This window comes from Coffea arabica, chromosome 8e (genome assembly GCF_036785885.1).
Source record: "Coffea arabica cultivar ET-39 chromosome 8e, Coffea Arabica ET-39 HiFi, whole genome shotgun sequence".
Taxonomy (NCBI): Eukaryota; Viridiplantae; Streptophyta; class Magnoliopsida; order Gentianales; family Rubiaceae; genus Coffea; species Coffea arabica.
Window position 1 is genome coordinate 50,768,294 of NC_092324.1, and position 14,118 is coordinate 50,782,411.

Here is a 14,118-nt window from a genome sequence, read left to right on the forward strand (position 1 = left end):
GGGGGATGGACCGTAGCTTAATATGCTAGTGCTGTTTTTCTCAAAGGGTAAACATAATAACATACGAAATTTTTGGTATCCATGAATACGGTATCCTTCCCAGCTGAACTATAATTAACCAGTTAAGAAAATTATCGGTCATTGACATTTAATGGCTCTTTTGGTTCACTAGCCGGTTTAGATCAGGAAGCAGTTAGCTCGATCCCTTTGGAAATTCCCAACTTCCGGATATGGTTGGGTTTGGCGACGTCGGTTGATTAATAATCAACAATGACTAAATTTGGAAATTCTAGTGCAACCTGATTTTAGAAACTGGAATATTGCTGCTTTAAATTAGAAACTCAAATCAATTGAGCTGTGAAGCCTGCCCGTCCCTAATCTAATTGGGAGACTGAAAGGTTACTACGGCGGAAACTGAAATTCTATTCTCACAAGAATTTGGTAATGATCAACCATTACAAAATCGGATGTTCAACAACATTACGTCTTGTGTCCATGCTCTTGAACCTTTAGTTTCTTGGATCCATTAATCATGGACGAGAACATGGAAAACTGGTCTGATCTTTATTTTGATCCTCTTGAAACCATAGCCCGAAAACTAAAAGAGATTGAAGACTTCACAGCTTTCCGATCCACTTGTACTTCCTTGAAAGAAGCTGCAAACAAAGATAACTTCACGGGAATATGTTTGTGGCAGAATATACCATACTTGATGCTTCCAGGGAAGGATGAAGGCCAACATGAACGTGAATTTTGCAGCTTGTTGAAGAAAAAAAATTGTTTACAAGGTCAGTTTACCTGAAGCAAAACGTAAGATATTCTTTGAATCTCAAGGATGGTTCTTGACCATAGGAAAAAGAGGAAATATGAGGCTTTTGAATCCCTTTTCACCTTGTACCAAAATTCAATTACCACATTCAACTACCATGCCTGATTATAGATGGAATGAGAATCCGACCAAGGCAGAAAAATTCATACACAGGATGGTTTTATCGTCAAAATCTTCAGACTTCGTGGTTATGGTTTTGTTGGTTGTGCTCAAGTCTTGATGTTCTGGAAATCCGGAGACAAAACCTGGAGAAGCATTGAGACAGGTCGAGCTTTCAGTTCAAAGATATTACTTGTTGCCATGGCCAATTTTTTGGGATCAATTCTGAAGGAAATGTTTGGCGTTTCCACGTTTTAGGGCCTAATCCTACCGAGGCAGAACTCATTACTCAAATCCCTCGCGAAGAAGTGCATTTGTACATCATGGAATCGTCGTGGAAGTTGCTCGTAGTCGCGTGGCCTAGTGGACAATCGGTTGTGCAAGAAGGCTGTTCTGGTCATAAAATCGTAAGCCGTGTTTTCCAACTTTTTGAAGTGGATCCAGTGAAGAAAACGTGGAAAGAGATCAAGAATTTGGGTGGGAATGCAGCCTTTATTGGCTATAGCTCTTCTGCTTTGATCCAGGCCTCTAAATTCCCTGGAATTAAAGCCAATCATATATGTTATGCCAGTTCTGGAATGCCTACAAAACAACGTAAGAAGTTGGTCCGCATCTATAATTTGGACAATGGAAGCATAGAATCCTCGGATGAGGCAAGTAGGAGATCGATGGTCTCCTCCCTTCTGTCGATCGTTTTGGGTTACACAGAATATTTATTTATTTTTAATTTTTTTGGGTCTAAGGTTTTGCAGATATTAATGTTCGTTCATGTCATTGTGTTAAATAAGATCCAGTTACCTTCTATAAACCTTGGAAAACAACTATTATTTAAATCTCCTTAAAACAACAAAGACATTGTACACGAGATTTAGTGAACAAATTTCTTAAGCAGTTTTACCTTAAAGAGATTTGACATTTTTCTCTTACTGCTAACCATGTATTGGAAAGAATAGAAAGAATTGAATGGAACGAACTAAACCTCTTCAAAGACAGCCCCAATCCTGAATTTACCTATCTATCAGATCCGACATACCCGTCCCGTGCAGCATAAGAAATATGATTAATAACAAGTCAACTTAATTACCTGATTTAATGTGGATATATGTTAAACTTGTTTCTAATCACATTTGAGAGCAACTTAATAACGATATATTTGGTACTGATGTCGATTAATTTGACTTTTAAAAGAGTAAACTAACTTAGAGAGTCATTTTGTCAGGGTATTTATACAGAAACAACCCACAACATGTGGCGAGTCAAATTACCTGGATCGTGAATTAAATACGATAACCACACTTTTCTTCTTCGTCTTTTTTTATTGGGAAAAGGAAAGAAGCACTTCTAACTCAAGCACTTTTAACAAAATTATTTTTAAATTACCAAAAGTTAGTCTCTTTTAAGTTATGAGAAATTGATTATCAAACATTTTAAAAGTACTTTTAGTATTTAAAAGTTTTTTTTTTTTTTTTTTGTAAACGCATCGCAACGTCAAAGGATGTAGTCTAAAATCCTAAAACGCAAAAATCGATATTATAGGATGATTGAATTTTTTTAAAGTTAGTTAGAGCCTGCCAAATCCTCTGGAGAGATTTACTAATGGTTTATACTTTATACGATCAAAAGAAACAATAAATCGGCTTTTGCTTATTTCACATGAAAAGAAAGTGTATTCACTAGAATGTTATTTATAGTAGTTGGGGGGTGTATCTTTTAAAAAAAAAAAAAAAGGAAGCAATTCGGATCTTAGGACGTACGGTTTACAGGCGAAAAACCCTATTCCTTAAAAGGGATAATGTCGTAAACCTCTACTGACACATCTTTGATAATTGCAACCACCTATCCAAAGATTTGAAAAATTACAGAAACCTCCCCTACAAAGTATGTTTTGATAACAATTGATGTTGTAAACGCAAAAAACTAATGACTATCCCATATTAATTGCTCTTATCTAATTTGTAAAACAAACTTAAAGGTAAAAGAAATCAAATATCACCACCCGTTGGATAAAATATTCAATGTAGTTCTTGGTAAGAAAAGTTGAGCCATGTTTTTAAAGTATCTTTTTGGGTACTCGGACTTTTTTTTGATAAAGTAATTTGTGAAGATAGTCCATTTAGACAAATGCATCACTATTGGCCGGTTGCATCTTTGTGAAATCGAGCAAGAAGTCTATTTAAAGGAATTGAAGCTAGAATATAAAGCACTAGATAAGATGAGATTAGAGCTTTTGGACAAAGAAGTGTTAACGAAAAAGGGTTTCCTTTTTTCTCTTTTAAATCTCATTTTTTGCTTACCAGTTGTAGAGTTTATGAAGGTTAGTATGGTTACTTCATAATACTAAGGAAGGTATGTGAAAATTTTCAAATCTCAAGAATAGTGGCTGCAATAGTAGAAAACTTTAAGGGAGGCTTGTAAAATTATCCTTTACTTGAATCATAGAAAACGGTGTCAATTTAGAAAAACTGAAATCGGCTTGAAAGCAAATCAATTTCTAATAGGGATTCTCTAGAGTTCTGTTTCAACATAATTCAATTTCTTTCCTGGGACCAAATAATAATCCAATACTTAAAATCCAATCTCAACATCGACAAGCATATAATATATATGTACTTTATTATCTACCAGAACCTCAAACAATTGGATGGTTAGCATCATGTGGTCTAAATAAATTTGGCTTTTCTAAAGTTGAGCAGCCGACCGAATCGCTGGGATTAGTTCTCTGCTGGACAGGTGTTTAAAATAACAAGATAGTACACTTTCTTTGGAGCATGACATGAATATGTTTGAGCAGCTGATTTTACTCCAATCACCAAGAACCTCCGTATCGGAGATTGGCCCAGTTGATGCATGATTGAGTATTAAAAGAAAAAAGTAATTCATAAAAATCAATTTTAATACAACAAAAAGATTAAGCACAAGAAATATTCCTTCTAGAATCTTCTCCTACGTATATATAAACAAAAACAGAAGTTAAAAATAGAAGGTTGTCTCTGTCATGAGTTACTTTGCCAGTAACTTCCAAAGAAGTGGCTTAAAAGAAGAAGAAGATGATGATGATGATGATGATGATATTGATGATGAAGAAGAAGAAGAAGAAGAAGAAATTTCCGCAGAAGCGAAAGAAGAAATAAAACAAGTCAACGAGTGCACGAGGGGCACACGCTGCAGCAGCACATCACGTTTGTGAGAAGAGAGTTGAGTAATCATAATTTGTGATTGATCAACTCATAGACGATCACAAGAGCCATGACTAAGGAGTGATCTACTTGAGGTTCCACTACTAGACTCAATACATCCTCACCAAAATTAACTCCTGAAGATGATTGCTTTTGTTTTACCTGCAAAATTAAACGCAACAAATTGCACCTTAAGTATATTTATGGCCGATCTTTTCCGGTTGGAGGAGGTGATAAATTGCATGTATAGCAGCTATAATCTAACCTCGGCAACAGCTTTGCCATTTGTGTCCGTTATTTTAAATGCTGATTTGTCTGGTAATCCTCGTATTTGATAGCTACTTGTCTCAGTTCCAGAAACAACATAGGTACGCTTGCCTCCTTTGAGAACATTCCGAATTTTTCTGACTTGAAAGCTTGGTGTCCTCTTGTTTACTTCGGCATCACTCCGTCTATAGCCATCCCAATGTCCAAAAACTGGCATTTTCTGCAAAAACAGACAACCAAACGAACAATAATTATGAGTTTAGTCATTCATTGATTTCTTCATGCAAAGCTTAATTAATTAGCTATCGATATCACTAATCGAGCATTTGGTACCTTTTGTCGTATAGAAAAGAGTACGTTGCCCCCAACGTCCATGAGATCAACTTCCCGGCTATATTTTTGGCCATAGTTATCGATGCGGTAGACGAGTTTACCGTCGGAATCAAAAACCGTGCATCCGTTGCCATGGAATACAAGGGATTTCATCCATAAAGTAAATGATTCCCTTCTAGAGGTAATGTAGCAGGAAGAGGAAGAGGAAGATGAAGAAGAAGATGGTTGAGGATAAAGTCGAGCCATTGATGAGAACTATTTGCGGAAGAAAGAAGTTTGTGTTGGTACTGCCTGGTGAGATATGAGAAGTATGAAGTATAAGTAGTTCCCCGGACACAGGAAAAAGAGTTGAAAAGTGCATTAAAATATTGTGGTATGCTACTCATACAGCCCAATTAAAATGCCAAATCAAAGCGTTGAGATAAACTTTAGTTCAAATGCATCTTTCATTGGCTAAACATATAATAGTTTAGGCAGCAGCATAATATTTGAATTTTGCTTTAAGTCATGCCTTAAATGCCTGCAATTTTAATTGAACGTATTTTTTTTTCAAAAAAAAAAATTGGTCAAAGGGAGGATCGGTCCGATATGTTAGAGAAATTCGTCAGAGATGGCTTACTAGCTATATATTATTCAATTTCTTTATTTCTTATCTGGAGCTTGGACCAATATTACAATTTTTCTTTCTATAGATCTCTTTTGAAATGGATCCCAACCTTCCAAGAAAGAAAGCTAATTTTGTTTAAATCGGAATATAAACTAAACATTATTAGCCTGATAACAAGACTTGAATCCGAACGCTATCAGCTCTTGCTTTTTCACTTGGTTATATATGAAGTTGACCATACTTCATATAATTCCAATCCCATGCTCGTTTGGTTTGCTTTTGCCCCAGAAATTTTGGTAATTTTTTGGCCTTGATATCTCTTTGTACCAAGGACACATTAATTAATGCTTAAAGCTTAAACAAAAATTATAGGCAGACAAGCAAACATGGCTACGTCTTCCTTCCTTTTTTTTTTTTTCTTTTTTTGGTCAATCGTCAACCCTACTCCTACTTCTACTCTATCTAGGAGGGAGACCTAACTGGGCTTATGGAAGGCCGATGGGGACAGAATCACCACCGGACCAGATGGGTGCGTGATGCACCCGTCTGGATTTTTTGAAGAACCATAAATGTGGCAAATTGGTGGGAGGCCTTATCTATCCGAACCCTTGCCTCCCACCCCACCAAAGCCTTAAAGGCTTGGTGGTGGCCTTATCTACTTCGTCCTTCCCTTGATCTACATGAATTTTATATTTCCATAAGAAGGCAGACACTACGAGAGTTTACTGTCTGGTTATTTTTGCTCTAGCATGGCGGCTCCAATATTTAATTGGGATAAATTAGAAACCTTTCCTGAGTAATTTTACTGAGCTCCCTCAAGATTTTAAAAATGACATGTACCTCCCTTTTCCTTCTAAAATGACAATATTAGCCTTATCATTTTAATAAAACTCCTTTGCTGGGTATGCATATAGAAAGAATGGGATTTATAATTACTTTTACTTTTTCCTTTTCTCTTCTTATTACCTTCTTTTATCTTTTGCAAGTAAAACTATATAACAATAAACTATAAATACTGACTCTAGCCACTATCATTATTAGATGTTGAACTAGCAAATCTTTTTTTTTTTTTTGGGGACAACTTCGAAGGTGATTCAAGTATTTTGTTGATCTTTTTCTTTTTCTTTGTATCAAAAGCATGCAACATAATTTAAAAGAAATTGTCCAAAACTACTACTAAACTATGATAGTTCCAACAAATAAAAAAATACACAAGTCTAAAGGAATTATGACTATAAATTCCTCTCCAATTTAGAAGGAATATGTATCCCAAATAAAGCACCATGTACAATAGCCTCTTATAGTGATATAATTGCTTATTAAATAGTAAGCATAGGCATTGAAAACTTGACACTTTTTCTTCATATTTGTGCTATATATTTTTCAATTGTTTTGACAAGTAAGTATAATTTTTGAAACATCAAGGGAGCTCAAAGGAATTGATAGAAACCTCAGGGGAGGTTTATGAGGTTTATGAAATTATCCCGATTTAATTTTCTACTCTTTGGTCTGCATAGATTTTTTTGTTTATGAATTGAACTGCTACAACCTTATTATTTACTCAATAGTCAGTACCCCTAATACTTATAAGTAGGAGTTTAGCAAGGACTAGTTACTTAAATCGAGGTAAATAGCATTTTCTTTTGTACTTTATAAATTTGATATCTACCGTGTGAATTGAAAATTATGCATAGTTTTTTAATCTGGGCCTTTGGCTGCTATTTCCAAGAATCCTTTGTGAAGCTATACAACCTCAGTGAACCAACTCCCTCTAGAGTAGTTGACCGCCACATTAATTGTAAACCTTTGACCTCCCATCAATGTAACTCAATATGAGGTTTGTCCTAAATTCATACGAGTGTGTGGTACACTCGTCTGATCTGATTGTGGTTCAGTTCTCGTCAGGTTCTTTCAGCTCAGTTGGGCCTTCCCATAGAGTAGATTCCCCCCTTCCCCGCCCGCCCCCTTAGGAGTAGGAGTAGGAGTAGGTTAGACATGTGACGTTATGACCAAAAACAAAAAAAAACTATACAACCTCACTGATTCATTATACACTCTCCTACGATTTTTGTACAACTTCATTTACAAATACACGTTTGATGTATTTCCTTATCTCCAACAGACTTTCACCGCTAAGTATTGGTTTCTGCAATCTTAGCCCTACGTACATGTCCCGTCTTTGTTTCAAGTTTGCTTGTTTGTGATTTATCAAGAGTTTGCCTCACTAATCCTTAGACTTTGTTTAAGGCCAACTTAATTAGTTTGCGTTCAAAATTAACAAGTTATCCAGCCATTTAGAAGCAAACTTTTATGGTGCCCTGGTCGACAGAATTGGTTCGTGTATAACCAAGCAAGCCAGCTTGCTTACTCTCCTAGCAGCCCACGTTGGCGGCAAGGAAGGAGGCAAAAACAATCTCCGACTTGTTACTGCTGATGAACGTTGCATAGGTATTGTAAATTTGTAATGCAATGTTCTTTTAATATTTCTTACTAATTCATGAAAGCTACAACTTTGTTTACTACTAGTATACAACGTCATCAAACTATCTGTTTTTTTGAAACCAAGGGAATCTATATTAAGAAATTCAGAAATTGAGAGAGAGAGAGATTAACAAAAAACTTTAGATTAGATTAAAAAAAACCTTATAGATTAGATTATTGGCTCGCTAATAAATCCAGCATTGGTATTGAGAGTCCAAGTTTATCCAATACGACTTGGAATGTGATGTTATCTTTTAAGTTATCTTGCACACGAGGGAGGAGGATAAGGTGAAAATGATCCAATTCGATTAGTTTATTGCAAAGATGAAAAGGATCAAGTTATTGTTAGCATTTCTCCATTCCTTTACAAGTTTACAACCTTTTGGCATCTTTCTTAAGAACTCCCACTACTAAGGATCCTTCTAGCTCCCTCAATTTTATATGATAGCTAGCCAAGTCATTTCTGATGCATCCAAAACTCTCTTGAAGGAAGGTTTGGAAAGCAATTGCTTGTCTAGTGTTTTATTCCACTCTTATATTTCACCAGAGTGAGCTCACTGTAAGATTGCAACACTATCATCCATCCCTTATGTACACTTTCGTGTTATAAACTAAACTTTCACAAATAACATAACACTAGCGCACTTGTTATCTTGACCTAATTAAGAACACTCAAAAGAAGAACCCTTTCAATGAGAATAGCATTTAATTATCTCAAATGCTAAACAAGAAGCTGAGATGAAATCCAGCTTTTGAAATATATATTGAGGTGCTTAAAAGCTATTCGATTTGCAAAGAATTTAACTCTGAGAAACACCGTACGTGTTAATTAAACTGAATTTATGGGATACCTTAAAATCTAAATGCGCCTTGTCAAATGTATTGAACATCCCAATTACCTAATGAGCAGAAAATAGCAACAAATAATAACAAGAAAGACACATATAAACTTTCTCTTGCTTGCACATTTTAGGCAGTCCGCATCCAAACCTGCGTCAAACAAATTAAATAAGCTTTTTATGTATTGCTTCAATTCAAATGGAGTGGCGGTTTTATTGCAAAGTACTGTATGATTATTATATGTCAACATATCATACTTTTTTATTAGCTGATGAGAGCATCAGCATTATTGTGAGGTTAGGAAATGGGATTCCAATCCCAAACTACTGAGTTTTCTTCATTTGGTGTGCTTACGATTCCCATATCAAATGTTTACAAACTCACATCATATCATACAGAATCAGAGGGTATGATACCACATCAAAATGAAGCCATTGACTCCAAATTTTCCAAAGTTCCGTGCAGAATATCCACGAAAAGAAAAGCCCATAATTAATGCGTGTTATAATACCCAAAGTATAGTTGCTTCCCTTATTGTATATTTGTAGCTAATAATTTTGTAGATGCCGATCAAATGTGTATTGAAAACAAAATGAAATGGAAAATCATGTTCAACCAAACGGATCCTCCATTCAAAAATGAAGTGCCTTACTTTCTGATGCGCTTATAATTGAAGGAATCATCGCTCCCCAACAACTTCCGTAGGCGGAAAGCTCCAGTGGCCCTCCATATATAGTTGTTTGTGCTGGTTGTCGATGAGTTGCAAATTTGACATGCCCAAAAACATTGTACAATCACCTTTTTTGTTCTTTGGTTTGAAGAAAAATGAAGTAGAAGAAAACTTGGTGTTTTTTCTTTTTTCTTTTTACTTTACCGAGAAAAGTTCTGGTGAAGAAACCACTTTGGTATTTGGTTATTAATTTGTGGGCCTACAGCATTAGAGTTCATAGAACTGTACACGAATTAATATTCACTAGACACTAACAATTTCTCAGACCATACGAAATTCGCTGCATAATTTGACAACTTAGGAGCGATCAACTAAACAAAAGTTTTTTTTTTATCCTTTTAATTCTAAGCAAGAGAAAGCTGAGATTCGAGAAGGGAAAAGGAGAATTTGAATGTAGATTTTATGATTCTTAAGGTTTCAACTTTAGTCTAGATCAAATTCCCTTCGGCCAACTGAACAAAGGGTTCAAGTGATGACTATTCCCTTGTCCATCACTTCTTTGAATTAGTTCTTCCGATTGACCAATTCTAGTTTCTAGATGGATGGAGTTTCTTTTTTCAGAATTGGCCCCAACATCTTGACTACTTAAGAAATCACTCTACAATAAGTTATTTTACCAGCATGGACATGACAGGGCAGTGTTACTAAAGTTGTGGGGGATCAGCTCAACTTGGGAAAAGAACAAAACCTGCTAGCTCATCTCAAATTATCTTAACATAAAACCCAAAAAAAAAAAAAAAATTGAAACTCCACTCATTTCACGATTCGAAAGTATAATCGGGACAAAAAAATCGAGGTCACGAATGCCGAAATTTTCATTGACCTGTAGCCATAAGCCGCCTCATGCATGCACTAAAATTGAAAAGAAGAAAAGCAACGTGTCTGAATTCTCGTTGAAAAATCAAAGGAAATGGTTTCTCACAAAACAACTGATATCATATGTACAGCAAGCTCTGAGGTTTCTCCTTTTTTTGCGCTTTTTGGTGGTGCAAAGTATGTACAAGTATGAATAATGTTTGATCTCATTTTTTTTCCATAGCCTATGCATACAAAATCTTTACTCATGTGAATGATGAATGAGTAAATGTGAGGCTTGGTTGCATCAGACCCTTCACAATTTATGATTGATGAGGCCATGAACTGTCATGAGAGCAACAATGAGCAATTGATCTGTTTGGGGTTCCACCACTAAAGTTAGGACATCATCTCCATAGGGAACTCCGCTTGACGACCTCTTTTGTGTTGCCTGCAGACATCAAGGCGGATATTAGGCAAAAGGGCCATTAATTATTATGTCGGAAGAGTCTTGAATGCTACGATATGAATATATGCTAATTAAATTAGACTTCGCATTAATAAAGAGGTTTCCAACTTTGTCTTTGCTGTAATGAAAAATATTTTGGCACTAACGTTGTCGGTGCATGGCTTACAAGCAAACCCCACCACATGAATATTACGAACCTAAAAATCGAAAAGAAAGAAAAGGGGAATAAATGTGATGGCCAATATGTCTCTCTTTGCAACTCAACTGATGGGGTAAAGGGGGTTCGATTGGGATAACTGCTTCCAAACCTACTAAGAATTTGGCTTTCAACCCTTCACAAAGTGGAAATTCTCTATCAATATTCAATGACACAATGATAAGTCTCACCATTTGTGTCTTCAGAGTTAGTTTTCAATAAACACCAATCGCCATCAAGACACTTATGAACATTAAGTTTGTCTCTCAAATCTTAAATTTTTATCTGCCACAGTGCCAATAATCATTTCAATGGAAAGAGATAGAAGAACATGCAAGTTAGTTGGGTTCAGCAAATGTACTTAATTATCTTCCTCTCTAAATTAATAAAACAGTAACCTTTTTTTTTTTCTTTTTGCATTCATTCGTCAATTGATCGTTGAAAATTTTAAAGATGTACTCCAAAATGTATTAACACTTATAAAATTTTCCTCCCCTGCTAGTAACAATATTTTGTCATTACATCTCCTCTAAGTATCTTAAGACTGCTAATGATATATATAGATATATACTAGAAAACATGAGGGGGAAAATGCCAAATAATCTTAAATTAATTACCTCTGCAACCAGCCGGCCAGCGCTGTCTATAATCTTAAATTCCGATTTGCGGTGGGATTCTATTATGCTGTATCCGATTCCAGTAGCTTTATCACGCCCCAGAGCAACCCGGTTAGTCGTGTTTCCTCCCAGAATCCGACGACATTTCCTTACTTGAATCCATGGTCTTTCCTTGCTGGCCTTTGAATTAGTCCATTTATACCCATTCCAGCTTTGGAAAACTTGAATTTTCTGCGAGGAAATAAACGCAACTCCTTAAATTTCGAGTTTCAAGATTACAAAATCATCATGTAAACAGAGAAATGCCCATATCTATGATGACTATTACCTTTCTTTGTATTGAGAAGAGGACATCACCATCGAGATCCATGAGGAAAACTTCACTGCTACTTTTCTCTTGATAATTATCAACGCGAAAGACAATTTCTCCTTTGGAGTTAAAGATGGTGCAACCATTTCCATGGAATACAAGGGACTTCAACCATACAGTATATGTTTCTCTGGTTGATGCCATGTAACTATTAGAAGAAGTACTACTGAATGCTTCAGGATGAACCTTAGCCATTGGAAATTAATGATGGAAAAGAAAAGTATTGATTCTAGCTTTCCACGAAGAATTTTCAAAAGGGATTGAAGAATTTCTTTGACTGGCGAATGTTAATTAAGCTGAGAATTTAGGAGATCAGGTGATGAAATACTTCTATGTAGTTGGACCTTAGAAGGAAATTATAAAGGAAAGGGAGCCGCTGAAGAAGAGAAGCCAGAAAGAAAGAGGTAATACCTGAAATAGACACGTTTTAGGCATTTATATGTGTAAAACTATGGGAGAAAGCTAACTTAATTAGTTTATTCCAGTTCGTCTGCGTCACTGCCTAATGTTAGCTTTTCTTAATGTTAGGCTTCTTATCTTGTGATAATGTTTTATTTGTTGAGTGCAGTCAGTCTTTATCAGTTGTACCCTACTCATTTCTTGCAAAAAGTGGACCTCTTATTTCTGGCCCTTATCGTTTTATTGCAGCACTAGCGGCTCTTGTTTGACAGTTAAATTAAGCTAGCAACTGAATTGCACGACATGTGGTGGAAGTTATAAAGTCGTCCGAAAGATAACTAGCATTCCTGTACCCATTTGGAAGTTGCTGATCACATGCTTACCACTAGCAATATTGAATGGTTGATACTGCCCAAGCTAGTTATTGCAGATAATGTATGAAAATTACTATATATGTTGATGCATTCGCAATGAGGAAAGATCTCAGTATTATTGCAATATTGCTTAACGGTGGGGAAGAGTTTGAATGTATGATTTGGTTTAGGAGAGAGCCTAAAACATATGGGGACGAAATTCGAATTAAAAAAATTTGGTTGGGAGACGATGGAAATATATCGGGTACGCCAAAATGAACTAATGAAAGAGCTAAAGGAGTAATAGCATATTTATTAAAATCAACCCGGCAGGAGGATCGGGTTGGCGGATCAGTGGTCAACCTGAAATGAAATGAAAATCAGAATGAATGGAATGGATCAATTTGTTCAAGAAGTAAAGCAGGATACATCTTCACCCATTGATTGTAAGGATCCGTGTGTTGCACGGGCAACTAGGATTGGTTCCCTTTCTCACTATCTTGGACGGACAGTATGTTTACAACATATACTCAATGTACAATTTGGTCTATCTAATGTACATTCATTTATAAACATTTTATAATGTATATACTCTGCATATCAACCATTTGATTATTCATGGAGAAGAATAGGTTGGATAATAGGAAGAAAAAAAAGAGAGTGCAAGTGATTCGAGAAAATAAGCCCATTTGGTTACACATAAGTAATAAAGGCGTACATTATACAAAAGCTAAATGTTGTAGAATTCAAGACTCGAATTATTGACCGTTGAAATCAGCCTCATTATACAGGCGCTCCCTGCGGATTGATAGATACCCCAATTCAAAGAAAGGAAGACTTTTACTTTTGGTTTTAGGGGGGCAAACAAAATCCAATGCATGTAGTCGAAGTCGAACCATCCAATACTGCGGGCAAGAAAAACGTCGTACGTTGCATGAGTTAATCATTTTCTTGATTTTAAAGGCACATTATTAGAACAAAGCTACAAACTAAGTGAACTAATCTATTATAGTTGATTGAAAAAAAAAAAAACTAACTTCTAGTTGACATCATGGAAATTGATTACTATCATCATGCACTCGTTCAGAAGATAAGTTAATCAAATTTGATCCAAATCCCAACAAGTAAAATATTCCTGGAAGACAAAGAAAGACAAAAAGTGTCTAGATAACAAGTACTATTTTCTCTATATTCGTGTGCTGACTCAATGATACACTCTTATCAAAATTGAGTTAGACCACTTCCATTGAATTGGGCATTTGAATTCTGATGTTCGAGCCGACGATGAATAGTGTATTAGGTACATGTACAGTCAAAGTTCGGAGATATTATAATGCATGATGACAATCAATATACTTGATTCATCTAACTAGAATAAGTAGAGAATGAGGTAATCTGAAACTAGATTGATGATGAAATCTGTATTCTCATTATCGTAAATTAATGCAGCTATCTCACATTTTTACGTCAGATTCTTTCTTTAGCCTGTTCTTTACACTTTGGACCCTGCAGATTGTTTCTTTAACCTGTTCTTTACACTTGAAATGAAACTAGCAA

The 14,118-nt window shown here is 35.7% G+C and overlaps 1 protein-coding gene across 1 annotated transcript; it reads right to left on the reverse strand.

The window, feature by feature from the left end:
- Positions 1-3,986: 3,986 nt before the first annotated feature.
- LOC113703617 (uncharacterized) lies at positions 3,987-12,368 on the reverse strand. The gene is made up of 6 exons (XM_027225044.2): positions 11,768-12,368; positions 11,440-11,670; positions 10,477-10,608; positions 4,705-4,959; positions 4,370-4,591; positions 3,987-4,266 (listed from the first exon to the last, which is right to left on the reverse strand). The coding sequence occupies exons 1-6, from the start codon at positions 12,002-12,004 to the stop codon at positions 4,132-4,134; spliced, it is 1,212 nt and encodes a 403-aa protein (XP_027080845.2). The 5' UTR covers positions 12,005-12,368; the 3' UTR covers positions 3,987-4,131.
- Positions 12,369-14,118: the final 1,750 nt, after the last annotated feature.